We start from the raw sequence: 13,790 nt of genomic DNA, 5'->3' as shown, positions 1-13,790 counted from the left end.
GTATCACTTAAATCTTAAACCTATCATGAGATTAGCAAACATACGAGCATGCTACCTTAGTGTCCAAACAATACAAAACCCTCAAAATGTCAAGCTAGTGCACAAAGTTCAGAGAAAAGCGCACGCGTACACATACACTGACAAACCATCGGCCTGCAATGATGCAAAGACAAACCTGAGGTGCTTGCTGGTACCCATGCTGCAGAGTACAGGACAGTTGAGCGACGAGGTGCACGTTACGGGTGGAGTCAGCACCCCACGACGGCGGGGGAGAATAGGGGTACCGTCAGCGACAACCACGACAGCTTTAGTGCTTGTGCCGGCAGCTGGACAGACAACGTGGCCTCACGCAATGCACCCGACCGTTGCGCTGCTGCTTTCAAAGGCCGCGTGCGCGCAGGCTGAGAGATGCACGTGCAGTTCCAGCCTGTAGAGCCTGGCGTGTGCTACAGCCCCTCCCCCTCTCGCAGCAGCCATCAGATGCACATACCGACACAAGCACGTGTAGGCAGGCAGAAAGAGTGGTGGAGGTGGTGTGTGTGTGGGGGGCGTGGTATTTACTGTTCCTGCCCGGGGTCAAGGTGAAGGTATATCACAACGACCCACAGGTGAGGAAAAAGGCAGGGCAGGACAACGAAATATTCATGTGGTTGTTTTCGTTGTTTATCTTGTTCATTTTGTTCTCTGTTCCAGAGCCAGTCGACGCTGCAAACCCTTCAACTCATCCAAGAAATACTATTTTGATGATGCAGGCGATCCTCATCACGCAGACTGGCTTCCACAAAGAAGAGAGGAGTGAGATGTGTTTTGATATATCAGAAGGGCACTATGAGGAATGTGTCAAGGAGATATAGGGCTGCAGTGTGCGCTAGGCACGTTGACAGTGCTGACGTGTCTATGTGGAAGCACATAGTCTCGGACAGACGTAGAAGGTATAAGTAGGCAGGACGTACTCAAGACGTAGCACATGATGGCCGGCCTCTTCTCTCGCCAGGTCGCAGGTGACTTAACCCAGCAAGAGTCTAACAGCCAGTCGTGCGTCCAACCCCCGCCGGCAGCACCCTGCCCGACCTCTCACCTCACGTGACCACGGCTCAACCAGCTTGGGAGTGCGCCTCTCTCATTTCACACACATGTAGCGTGCGTGTCGGTGTTGGTGGGTGAATTTGAGGCCGGCGTGCAGTCTACACTCTAGCTCCTCTTTTTCTGGTTGTGTATATGCACTGGCTACCTGCGATGGACGATCTGTGAAGTATCGCGCATGCTAGGTCAGAATGACACGTGTCCCTCGAGTCTGTGGTAACAAGAAGGGTGCAGGAGATTGCCCTGCAGGAAGTGGCTCACAGACATGCAGCTGCTGACAACCTGCACAGTGTTCACAATATGTAAGCACCTCCTACAGCTGTCTTGCTGTCATCAGCATTGTCATTAGACATGGCTAGTGTTAACAGGGCCGTGAGCTGTTGAGCTCACAACACATCAGGATATTGCAGACTTCTTGAAATGAGTGTTGGGTGCATGTAGTTTGAAGAGTCGGGTGGAGAGAACTGTTGTGGGTGAAAGACAATCGCGTACATCAGACAGGATGGAGACTAGGCTGATAGAGTTTCTCTCACAGCTGCCTCTGTGGCTGCATCATGCAGACGGCCAGCACAAGGCGTGGCGGTCATTACAACCCTCTCCTTTCTCCCCCAGACAATTTACTCATTCTTTTTTGTCTGGACCGTAGCCAAGAGACTTACTATTTTCAGCCTCCTTACGATGCTCTAATGATGATGTTTTGGGTGTTTTTGTGAGTCAGCAAAATGGCGATAACTGTAGAGACGAGTGCAACTAAATAAATATGTACCACACGCAGACAACTCTATTACAGCAGAGAGAACAATAATGTGCCTGAGACTACAGAGTCCGAGCACACGACCCAGCGACCTGGCTGTCTGGGGCATCAATCCCCTCCCCCATGGCCTCATCTGTGAATGAGGTACATCTCTCCCTCCCCATCAAAATGACTATTCTGACAACAGGTAAGTCTCAGGTGCTACACAACACATCACAAAGACTCTTCCTGACAACAAGTCAGTTTCTGATGGAACCTGTGCTACACAACACATGAAAGATTTTGAGCCCGAAGCGAAAGCTCAACTCTTGTTTCCAACTACTGTGTTTTCTGAATACCAGAGTATGCTTACAGATGATGCGATGATATGATTTTACTGCAGAACATCACTGCTGGCCTAAAAGTCTCTGACAGCCTGCTGTGTACATATATTAACCTTTAATTGTCATATTGTTACCACCATCATTTGCAGTACTATGACACAGTGAACATCTGTTGTTCTCTTCATACCAGTCCATCTGAACAGACCTGTCATCACTGACATACGGTCACTCCCTTAAGCCTGAATACAGACCTAGCATCCCTCACTGTCAATCCCTTAAACATGATGGCAAGACTTGACACACAGCTTGTGTTGTCCTGCTGATGGAAGTTACATGGATTGTTGAATGTTAACATTGTTTGATACCCCTTTAGGATGTACATCACATTTGAAAGAATAAATATGCCTCAACCACTTGTGTTAATGCCCACACCTCAGCCACTTCCTAATCACTGACCATACCTCAAGTATGTCCTTTTATTGACTAAGCTTGACATACCTCCTGTCTTTCAAGGTAATCTTTCTACCTCAACCATTTGTCACTGACCATACCTCAACCATTTGTCACTGACCATACCTCAACCACTTACTATAACTGACTGAAACACCTGTCTCTCACAGGAAAGCTAAAGCTCTATCAAGCGACACTTCAAAACTCAGTGGGAAAAACCAGCACAACAAACTATCTGATGACAAAATGTTAACCTCAAACACCATCAGCAGACTATTATCTTTTACAAGCACACTGGACACTGCCAACTGCACTCACATGTATCACCTGGAGTTGTCACACTGTCCACTGCCCATGCAAGACAGGCCCGCAGATTCCTAAATATATCATGCAGTTCCACTGGCTACACAAACAGGCACAAGCACAGTTGTGTCCTCAGGAAGCCACACTGGCAGAAAAACTCCATGGCATTAAATTAAAGCTGGAAAAGCTAGACTACTTGATAATGGCAACAAAATGAACAGTCTGACAGGCTTGCTCCTTGAAACGCAGAAAGAGAATACAGTGCTGTGTTTACTAGACAAACACATCTCTCGTGTACATCTTGGGAATGTTATGTGTATCACCAACTGCTTTCATGATACTTTATTTACACAACTTGGTTCTCCACAAAATTTATCCACATCTCCAAAGCCTCAAAGTGAAATATTTATTAACAATAATAATAAGAAGCACATTTATATTTGTACTTATATGTATATATCTTTGTCTAATTTATCTAAAGAAATCTGATTTAGATGTTGGGACCATAAATTATACTTTTGAACACTTTTATTCTTTCAGCTTGCAGTAAACAGTCTGCAGAGTGTATATGTAAATTTTTAATTTGTCACCTGATAACATTACTGTTTTTATGGAGTAAAGATCTAAGCCATTTAAATCTGACATCCTGAACCATTAAAAAGCACCAGGTTCTGAGCATCCACTGTTCTTTCACGCCACACTGTATCATATCCTAGCAGCCTCATCTAATGTCTTCAATGTCATTCCCAGTGAGGAAATGTACTATACAAGTGCTCTTTCTGATTACAAAGTACCAAAAATAAATAGTTCATACCTTGACAGAAAATTTAAATGCAGAAAATAAGAAATAGACCTATATAATAAAAGTGGTTCAACTCATTCATGATATACTGACATACAGGTGTCATTCACATCAGATTTGGTGTAAGTGGTGTTGACAGAGGCTGCTCTTTTTGCTAAAGCTCCAGTAGTCTACAATGCCATTGAGGGGAAATAACATGGTCACAGAGAATTTCTTTTTTTTAAACTGGATAGATTTGCTCCATTAACTACACAATGCCTAATAATGGTTTGGCTTTAGACCTAATAAGTACAACCTTCCAATTGTGTAGATTAACTGTACTGCTAGCCCAGTTATTAGATTAAGCATTTTTCAACAAGTTGAAAAACATTCTATGAATGTCTTTTAAATTTAACGCTTATTTTTCTGAAATGTTTAATAATTCTGAATTTATTCTGATGAAGTATCAAAAATAAGAACAAATATATCTTGTTACCTACTCTCATCAAAGGCTTTTCACAATTTGATTCAAGAATTATTTTATGCAGATTTTTAGTGCAAGAAAAGGATTTTCACTTCACTCTCATTGAAATGCTTTGCATTTTAACAGTTGAACATTTATTTTTTTGACATTAGCATTCATTAAGTTTGCTTTAGCCCAAGTAATGCTTATTCTTAAAATTCACAGATCACCACAAATGATGGCAAATCAAATGCTGAGAACAGTTGACTAGAATAAGCTCCAGAGAATGCCAACAAATGCTCTTTTACTAATTTTATATGAAACACAAATATAAAAGAAAAAGTTAAGGAGCATACATCTTAAACCCTTGCATTTACTTCACAAGACATGAAGTTGCAAGGATATGCACACTTCTCTCAAAGAAACAATTCTTCATCTAACCTTGCTGAGGCCAACTCTGTAATTCAGTCTGTCAACATCCAGATTGTCCAGCACTTGCAAAACAGCCTGAAACAGCAGTCAACATTACACATTATACAACAACAGATCCAACAGCAATAGCTTAAAGCCTTTCTATGATTCTGGAACAGTTACGTTTACAGGACAAAAATAAAGGATTTATGACTGCTTGTAGTGCTATAAGATTATGTGGAACTATCCAGCAATGATACCTTGCTAAGATTCTGAAACATAAGTTGCTGAGATGGCCTGCCAGTGCTAAAACTAGAACTGCTAATGCTAACTAACCTGCTTCTCATCCATATCAGACATTGAACGAGACAAGGTGCCTGCTGCTGAGTGAAACTTTTGCAAAAACTCTCCAAACTGCATGAATTCTGGGAAGCCTGCAATGAGAGAAGATCAAGAGATACCACTCGTAAACACCTTTATGCCTTCAGTTAAACCTATTTTAAGACATTTATCTAAATGCAACATACAGCACAAGTTGAGAACTTTTCAAACTAAAATTATTTTAAATAAAACCGTTTAAGCTGGACTTCTGCTCCTACAAAAAAACAGTTTCTTCTTCTAGTTCACTATGCTATACTCTCAGACCAGCCTTCAGGACAAATAATTCAGTGTCCTCCAAGTCTCTTTTGCTCCCAGAGCTTTCTTGAGAATTGGGTGCTTATTGGCCACATCTCTCTCTCTCTGCCTTTGGTAGGGAGCATTATTGGAGGACATACATGAGCACATTATGTATTAAATAGAATAATACAATACTGTCAGTCAATGAACATTCATATCCAACTACAATTATTTTAAATCAAGGACTTGAACATTGTACTTTCATCAGCACTCATTGCAATATCTTCAATGTTGGCAATATCAATTAGTTGAAATCCAAACTGCTGAAGCAATTCACTGGAGTTTCATTTCATTATAGAGTCTCTTGTCAGCTTGTTTTCTCATGAGCAGCCACAATAACTACTATCATTGCTGTTAAAGCTGTTTTAGCAAATTCAGAACAGCTCAAAGCAGTTTTAAATTTAGAAAACATGTTTTGAAATGTTGCTAAAACATTTGTGCAACACATCTAAATAATTTGGGAGCAATTTTTAAAAAAGTTCTAAATCTGCTTCTTAAGAACAGGTTAAAGTTTTAGATACATGTTGTGCTGATGGCTCCAGGAAATCAATTAAGTCATCACAGTCCTCATGATGTTGTAATAATCTGACAATGCTAAGTTTTCAAAGGGAAAAAACACGTACAAACTGTTCTAAAATTTAATGCAGTTGTGATGAAGAGTTCAGGTGGTCATGACCTAATCTAGGGACATCTCAAAGGTCTCAATGCATTTCTCCTCCCCCAACCACACCCCAGCCCCCGCCAAAAAAACAAAACAAAACAGAACAAAACAAAAAAAAAAACCCAAAGAATTTGAAAAATGTCAACAACACAGTGGCAAAGATGCCCCGACATTCTGCATGCAACCATCAAGGGACTAAAAGCCAAATCATCAGAGTGAAGTACACACCTTGTCTGTGTAGGCGAAGAGCATCAAGGATTTCGAAGCCACGAAGCTGTAAGCGAAGCAAAGGTATGTTGACCTGAACATCATCCACACTAGATTTTTCACGTAGTTCACACAACCCAGCTGTGTGCTGGGGGAGAAAGCAGAAGACAAAGTGCGGCTGTGTCTTACGCAACATTTCCATCACGGAGTCCTGTCAGCAAAATGTAATTAAAAAATATCTGTCATCAGCAGAAAGCAGACATAATAAAACCATACACATCAGTTTTTGTGAATACAGCAGTCACATAAATGGATCTAGTCAGCAGACTACAGCACAGTCTTAGAGATCCAGTCATCTTGCTACTTACAGCACAGTCTGAGATATCCAGTCACCAGACTATCACAGAGATCCAGTCACCACACGTTGTCTAAGAATGGAGATGGAGTCACAATACAGTCTTAAAGATACAATAACCACACACTGCCCAACAACAGAGATAGTCACAACACACTGTCTAGCAGAGCATAGAGCAAAGTATTCAGCAGTTGGCTGCAGTTTCTCAATGGGTACACTAGAATGTCAGCAGTGTCCAGAGTTGAGAACAATGTTGCTGCACATTTTCTAGACAGCGCAGAAAAGGTCGACAGATGTCTGCTGCACTGGCCAGAAGAAACTGTATGTGATGTTACTTTCCCATTTCTCAGGCTTTTCTCTCCAAGTGACAGATATTCACCTACTGCACATCTATCTGAAAAACCTTTTGCATTTATAAAATATATCTCCAACCCCCTTAAAAATGTAACAACAATATCAAACAAAAGTGGTTTACAATGTCTGGGCTAGTGAAAATCTGTGCATCTCCCACAAAAAGCCTGAATGAGATACCAGATGATCTTTGGTTTTTCCAGCACAGGGAGGTGGGAAAGATGAACAAAGACTCACAACTTGAAACTTGACTTGAATACTGATGGACTTTCTCTTGAGGGCAGCCGTGCCAGACATGAAAGTCCTCCTCATGCTGCCTACACGGCGCAGGGTGGTGGAGCCCTCCATGCCCGCAACTGATCCGCTGACGAAACCACCAAGAGCCCCCTTGATGCTGCCAAACAGCTCGCTAATAGCTGGCCTGCAGGGAATATGACATTCTGTAATCACATGAATCCTGAAGCTGCTGATCATGGCTGGCCATGATAATACCTTACAATAAGAACCACCTCAAGAAGGGTACAAAACTTCTTTCTTCTTACTTTTATTAACTCTTCATGTAAACTTTAGCTAAATGGCCATAAACTAGGAAAACACTGAAAAAGAGTAAGAGTGTGTGTGTGCACATATGAGAAGTGGATGCATCAATATCTTATGTCACACTGACATCTTACACATATCAGTCCATACAGGCAACATGTACTCACTATGTACTCTAGCCCACACTGAATCAACACACTGTGTACACAGCTACACCAAGATATTATTCACACAGGCTTAGGGTGTTATTCAGACTACTTCACACAGGCTCAAGGTACTCACTGTTTAGAGCCCTGCAGCAAGATGGTGGAATTCTTTGAGATTGGGTTATCACGACAAAGACGAAGCCATCCTGTGGCATTGTACTGAACAGGTGCTGTACCCTGGTTATGATTCAGAATAAAGGTCTGTCCAAGGGAACCCTTTCGCAGTAAAGTGTCTTCTGCAAACATGAGCAGAGTTTTCTGGCAACACTCTGCATGTTATGAACGCATCATGAGCATAACCTTGTAATACATTCATTATCTTACCTTAGGATGACCATACATAACAAAATGTTATGCACAGGATGTTCACATTTTGCTCATGTCAATCTTTAAACTTTTTCTAAGTTGATTCATGGTAAGTTATAGAAATCTACACAGGTACAGGTTCTACACAAATAGCTTTTTTCTTTAACAAAGAAATGTATATTTTTATACAGTAAGCTTTGGTGCTGCTAACTCTTATATTTACACCAGCCACATCAATCCACAAAGCAAGAAAAAGAAGTTTACTACATACACTCAAAATGAATAAAAAGACAAAAATAATATCCATACTGTCTTTCTCACTCTCTCTCACACACACATACACTCTCTTTTTCACTTGCTTAAGAGACACTAACTGCGAACTTGTTGCTCTCCATGCTGTGCAAAGACCCTCTCTAAAAAGCTGTCTTCTGAGGCTCCGGGGAACATGGCCTGCTCATCCAGGATCCACAGAAGTCCCTTCTTCTCGGAGTTCTTGACATCAGTGCTTGGTGCCCGCACCTTGTGAAGATCAGCTTTACCAGTTGACAATGTGGTGCCATATATTCTAAGCTTCCCTCTAAACATGCTACAGCATCTTTCAGATTCATACACATTCCTGTTTAGTCACACTTTATTATGTTTTTTTTCTTTGAAAAAAAAAAACAAAAACCAAAGGAATGGAAATTCTAAACTGTAAATAATGCTGCCATGTTTCAGTCAATTCACATGACACTGCTCTTTTCCTCAAAGAATGAAGGTCTCATATTTCAGTCAAACTATGAGGCAATGCTCCATACCATTACACATTGCTTCTGCAAAAAACAGAAGTTGAACTTGTTTACATCCAGAAATCTAGCTTATACTACGCTGCAGGAGTTCTTAATCTGGGTTGCCCAAACCCTTGTAGGTGCAATATGGAATTTCAGAGATGCTACAAGGAGTGACTTATGTCTCTGAGTTACGAGTCAGGAGTCAACACTCAGCCAGCTGCCAGATTGCCTTGAGAAGGGGTAGAATCTAATTGTTCCATTTGTATTACCATTTTTTGCACAGAGTTAAAACTTATTTATTGTGTCACTTTAATTAGTTTATCTACAGTATTGTAGGTGGTTCAAAAATCACTTCTTTAAATGTAATGTTACTTTAGTTAGATATGTGAAAATTTCCTAGGGATACAAGGGGGATAGAAAAGTCTGGAAACCACTGGTGTAAGGGAAAGACGACAAGTTGACAAAGCTAATCGTCTCCCCTAAATCTACAGCTTTTCATCCTCAATAAAGACATTATTTGAGGTTGCTCTGCTAAGTAAGATTTGGTATCTACTGATGTTACATGAGTTAATACAGATTACTCACCAATGCCTGCTGAGGTGCTTGGTCAAAGAGAGATACCATGGCAGCTGGACTGCTGGTCACCAGGTCAAAGTCACAATCTATGTTTTCCTGAGGACACAAGCATAGTAAACCCTTTTGCTGAGGTGCTTTGGACTAGACAGTTTTACTTCTAGTGAGTTCTTTCATCTACATCAGTCAAGGTACAATTTGAAATAGAGCCTACCATCACAAATTACAATTACATACAATCACATGCATTTCTGTTGATCTCTGTGAGTTAATATCCTTTGGGTCTTAGTATTACACTTGTTGAAAATCAGTATCAAATAGTGATCTTAGCTGAAGGCAGGCATCACAATGATATATGTGCATTAGTAATGTATTTCTAAGCATGGGTAATGAACCATAATTGTTTTTTTTTATATTAATCAAGACTCTGTAACAAGCCATGTAATTTGTATAATTAAAATTTTTTCTTACTTACACCAATCAAAATTATTTTAAAATCCTGTAAACTATAAACAAATTTTCCGTGATTGTTTTTTTTCTTCTGAAATTTCAGCTACTGCTGCCTGGAAGGAATCTCTTAGAAACCTACTTAGCCTGTACCTATCCTGGTATGCTGTCAGAAAAATATCTTAGTCACCAACCTGAGCATATCTGTCCTGAGGTGCAGTCAGCGTGTTTTCATGGTAGAATAACTGAAATCGCTCCTGAACATAATTACTGCAAAAGTCCTCAAAAGATGCGCCAGTCTGTCGGCCACACGAGGATGGATTTTGAAAACCAGGGGCATCCAGTAACATTAGTGAAAACATGGTACGCACATTAGATGACAGTGATCTGTAGAAATCAAACATATGAAAATCTACTCACTAGATGACAAGTTTTCTCAACAAGATATTATCACATTTAAAACATAGTTTGCTGCTCAGAAAAATAATTAAGCAGCCTACACTATTTCTTCCTGCTTGATTCTATACATTTTGCTGTGAACTTCTATTCTTCAAATCAGCTGATGATGTTGATGGACAGTGAAATATTAAGTCTCTTGTTAAATAAGCTATCAATGCAAAGCACTTCAATTTTCTGTGAATATTTAAGTGCTAACTGTACCTGTTGATCAGAGAAACAACAGCGTTCAAGACATCAGAGTACAGGCCCACTAGGAAAGCCTCCAAGGCCTCTGTGACCGAGGTATTGGTGTCTGCAGCATGATAGCCGGTCTTGTCCAGTGCACTGTTCACCCTGTGGCATCAACACCCATCAGCATTTATGATGAAAAAAAATATTAAGCCAACAAATGCATTAGCATAGAGAAAAAAATAAGTGGGGTTTGATATTTCTGTGCACTGAAATTATCTTCAGATGACATATTGTGGAAAAGAGGTAAAAATATTTCTATCTTTGAGCTTGTGTGTACTCACAGCTGAAAGCTACATAACTTTGTAACTGTTAAAAAGTATTTTGCTATATTGTGCACATATGTATGAATTCATTTTAATAAATATAAAGGAAGGGTAATGAAGACAAGGAGAAATAATCTCCTGTTTATGTATGCACACAAATTAGCAAGTATGCCAGGTTGAATGGTTGCTTCTGCTTACACAGAGAAGAGAAGAGGGTGAACATTGGAAAAGATGTTACCTGAAAGATGTGCTGCGAGACAAGGTTGACGTTCCCCCAGCAGTAAAGATACAGCGTGCAAGTTCTTCTGTGGTTGTCCCTAGGAGGGACGCAGCCCTTTGAGCAGGTGCTGGCCTTGTGAACTGGAATTTGTTGTGAGGCCCTGCAGAAGATAAATGTCATTCCACACACTTTTATTCATTGAACAATCATGTTGCGAGAATAGCCTTAAAGACCAACCGAAATGGTTTGTGCTTTTTGCAGATATCGGTAGATATCTAAATGGATTGAAGATGTTGCTTTGCCTGTGTAGCTGACAAGTGTGTAGAGGGAGGGATGGGGGACGGTTGGCACCTGTTGTTGACCTGTCCCTGAATTTCATGGAAAGCGTGGGCCACGAGTTTTGCAAACTCCACGTGTGGGTCAGGCTGTGCTCACACCTGGTCTAGTATGAGTAGGGTAGGTATTTAAGCCCCACTGTAAGTGGCCAGTGGGCTGCTGCTGCTGTTATTTTTGTGGATTTTTACCAAAGCCAAGCTGCTGCTGAAGGTGCCAGGCTTCTGTTGCTGTCGCCAAGCAGTTATACGTAAGTTTGCTGAATATTCTACGCCGTTCTGCTGCTGTGTGAGGAGAACAAGTGCCAAGCCAGAGAAAGTCAGGACAACCAGAGCTGGCGAGAAGGCGATACGAATCCAATCAGCGCTACAGAGAGTGTCGAGTGTCGATGCTCCACAATCACCTATTTCAGTGACGACAACCAACCGACGGAGGGGAGGGCCATCGCGGTATTCGTTAACCCGAGCAGCGAGCTGAAGATATTCACGTCCTTGTGCACCGCACCGTTACGTACGGGTGACCTCTGACGCAGGGCAAACATGCGAGTTATTGGGGACGCTGACTAACTTCCATGAGAAATGGCGTGCCGACAGTAAGAATTTCTTTTAAATGACACAAGTAGGGGGGGTTTTGAGCCCTCGTTGTTATTTTCCACCTTTGTCTATGGGGTGTGATGTAAAACTGTTAATTATGTGGTGTTGTCCGGCACCAACGAGCCCACGTGGTTGATTTATTTTGTACTCGAAAGTGCTTAAACTGGTTGTAGTAGCAATGGTGTCTGTGGGACTCATTTAATATTGTGTTTAGTAATTGAGGTACTTTACTCATGTGGCTTTGGTAACCACTGCAGATTTGATTGTGCAGTTTTAGTAACTGCTGAAGACTTGCCTGTGAGCGGTCTTAGTATTTGATTTAATTTATGTGTGCGGCTGTGACATTGTCATTTTTCTGCTTGTGTATTATTGATTATTGCCAGAACTGCTTTGTGTTGTTGATTTGTACGAGTGCGCATGTCCGAGGGAAGTTTGTAATTTTATCCACTGATCAGCCCAAGCCATCTTTTTTACACAATAACAAGAACTTGTATATGCAAGTGCCAAAATATTTGCATGCTTTATACTGCTAAAGATACTGATGGTCACACAGCTCCTATGACTAAATACCTTTGCTAGCTCCTGCAATGCCCAGGTGATAAATGGCTGCTAGAATACAATATACTGCTTTGGTTTCTTCTTCAGAAGCTCCAATGGACTGGAAGGCCTGCTGCACACAGCCAAATTTATTTGCTGCCTGCTGTCGGTCTTCTGGCTGCAAATATACAAGTTAACAGTTAAGTGCCTGTTGCACACAACCTTATTTATTCATTGCCTGATGTCAATCTGGCTGGAAATAAACCAGTATCCCTTCAGTGACCTACTGTCATCATGCTTTGAAATCAATAAATGATTCAATAAAGAAATAAATGAACGATCTGAAAAAAAAATCCAAATTGCTATAGAAATCCAGAAAAATGCTACAAGGATATCTTAAGAGAGCAGTGAGACTTGGGAATACACTACAAGGTAATTCAAGTGAGCAATAAGACCTCAGAGTTTCAGCTACTGAACAAGACGGTGAAGAAAATAAAAATGGGAAGAAAGACCAATGAGCATGGGAACATAATGACAGGTACATGGATGAAACTAAGGTAAAAACAAAGCAGATTTGGAATTCTATTAAGTTACAAAAGCTGTGTAAACAACAGGCAGTCAAAAGTCTAATGACAAGGACTCTGGAATTCCATCATGCTGCAGGCTGTCTGCATAGAATGCAGTCACATGATGAAGACTTGAGACATGCCAACATATCACATACTATATGCAGTCAAGTCCATGTGATACATGTTCTCATGAATCTGTGTTGGCTAACATGTTTTTAACATTCCTGCTTGGAGGACGCTGAAGTCCAGATGTCAGATAGGTGTTTACAATAAGAAGTACAACATGAGATACAACATAATAGCATGAGGAACTTTAATCACACCATATGGGTTTTTTCCATGCAAAGTGACAAAGTTGTAAGAGTCAATGCCATGGTAATACAGGTATTTATTAATCATGCTGCAATGTGTAACACTAACACTTCTATGATAGCACAAGAACAACAAAATTTCTAACTTAAGATGGCCCTCTTTTCCACCTTCAAAGGTTGTTAAATACAAAGATACAGCATTTTCATTTCACATGCTGGAAGAATCTTAAAGGCTGAACTTGTAGCTCATGGCGGGACAGAATGGTTTGACTCAAGGGAAGGAGGTGAGCAATTCTGGCTACCCTAGGGGTCAGTCTTCACTGATGGCTTCTATCTGGCTCCACAAGCAACCCACCTCCCTCCCCCAGATCAAATCCACTTTCCTGCCAGATAATGAAAGTTTGGCCTTTAACTGGTCACACTGTCAAACGCACAACTGTTACTAGCGAATTCTTATATAACAGCCACACTGAAATCACTATTTTTGTGCATGCATCTGGGAATGTACAATAATAATATGATGAAAGTAATAAATACTTGAAACTGCTTACAAAGATGAAGAGTTATTGTGGTAAGCTTTGTGCCTGCATTCCCACCCATACCTCCACCCCA

At 41.0% G+C, this 13,790-nt stretch overlaps 1 protein-coding gene across 3 annotated transcripts in view; it reads right to left on the bottom strand.

Annotated features, from left to right (window-relative positions):
- LOC112561771 (unconventional myosin-XVIIIa-like) overlaps positions 1 to 13,790 on the bottom strand; it is a 55,462-nt gene that overhangs the window by 25,841 nt on the left and 15,831 nt on the right. For all 3 annotated transcript variants that reach the window (XM_025234472.1, XM_025234473.1, XM_025234474.1), the window contains 11 exons: positions 12,332 to 12,476; positions 10,854 to 10,995; positions 10,323 to 10,454; positions 9,857 to 10,049; positions 9,228 to 9,314; positions 8,247 to 8,391; positions 7,643 to 7,802; positions 7,058 to 7,241; positions 6,136 to 6,325; positions 4,905 to 5,002; positions 4,599 to 4,664 (listed from right to left, as the gene is read on the bottom strand). In XM_025234472.1, coding sequence (XP_025090257.1) covers positions 4,599 to 4,664; positions 4,905 to 5,002; positions 6,136 to 6,325; positions 7,058 to 7,241; positions 7,643 to 7,802; positions 8,247 to 8,391; positions 9,228 to 9,314; positions 9,857 to 10,049; positions 10,323 to 10,454; positions 10,854 to 10,995; positions 12,332 to 12,476 — 1,542 coding nt within the window. The remainder of the gene's footprint in view (positions 1 to 4,598; positions 4,665 to 4,904; positions 5,003 to 6,135; positions 6,326 to 7,057; positions 7,242 to 7,642; positions 7,803 to 8,246; positions 8,392 to 9,227; positions 9,315 to 9,856; positions 10,050 to 10,322; positions 10,455 to 10,853; positions 10,996 to 12,331; positions 12,477 to 13,790) is intronic.

This window comes from Pomacea canaliculata, linkage group LG4, assembly GCF_003073045.1.
Source record: "Pomacea canaliculata isolate SZHN2017 linkage group LG4, ASM307304v1, whole genome shotgun sequence".
Taxonomy (NCBI): Eukaryota; Metazoa; Mollusca; class Gastropoda; order Architaenioglossa; family Ampullariidae; genus Pomacea; species Pomacea canaliculata.
This window is presented reverse-complemented; position numbering and strand designations above follow the sequence as displayed.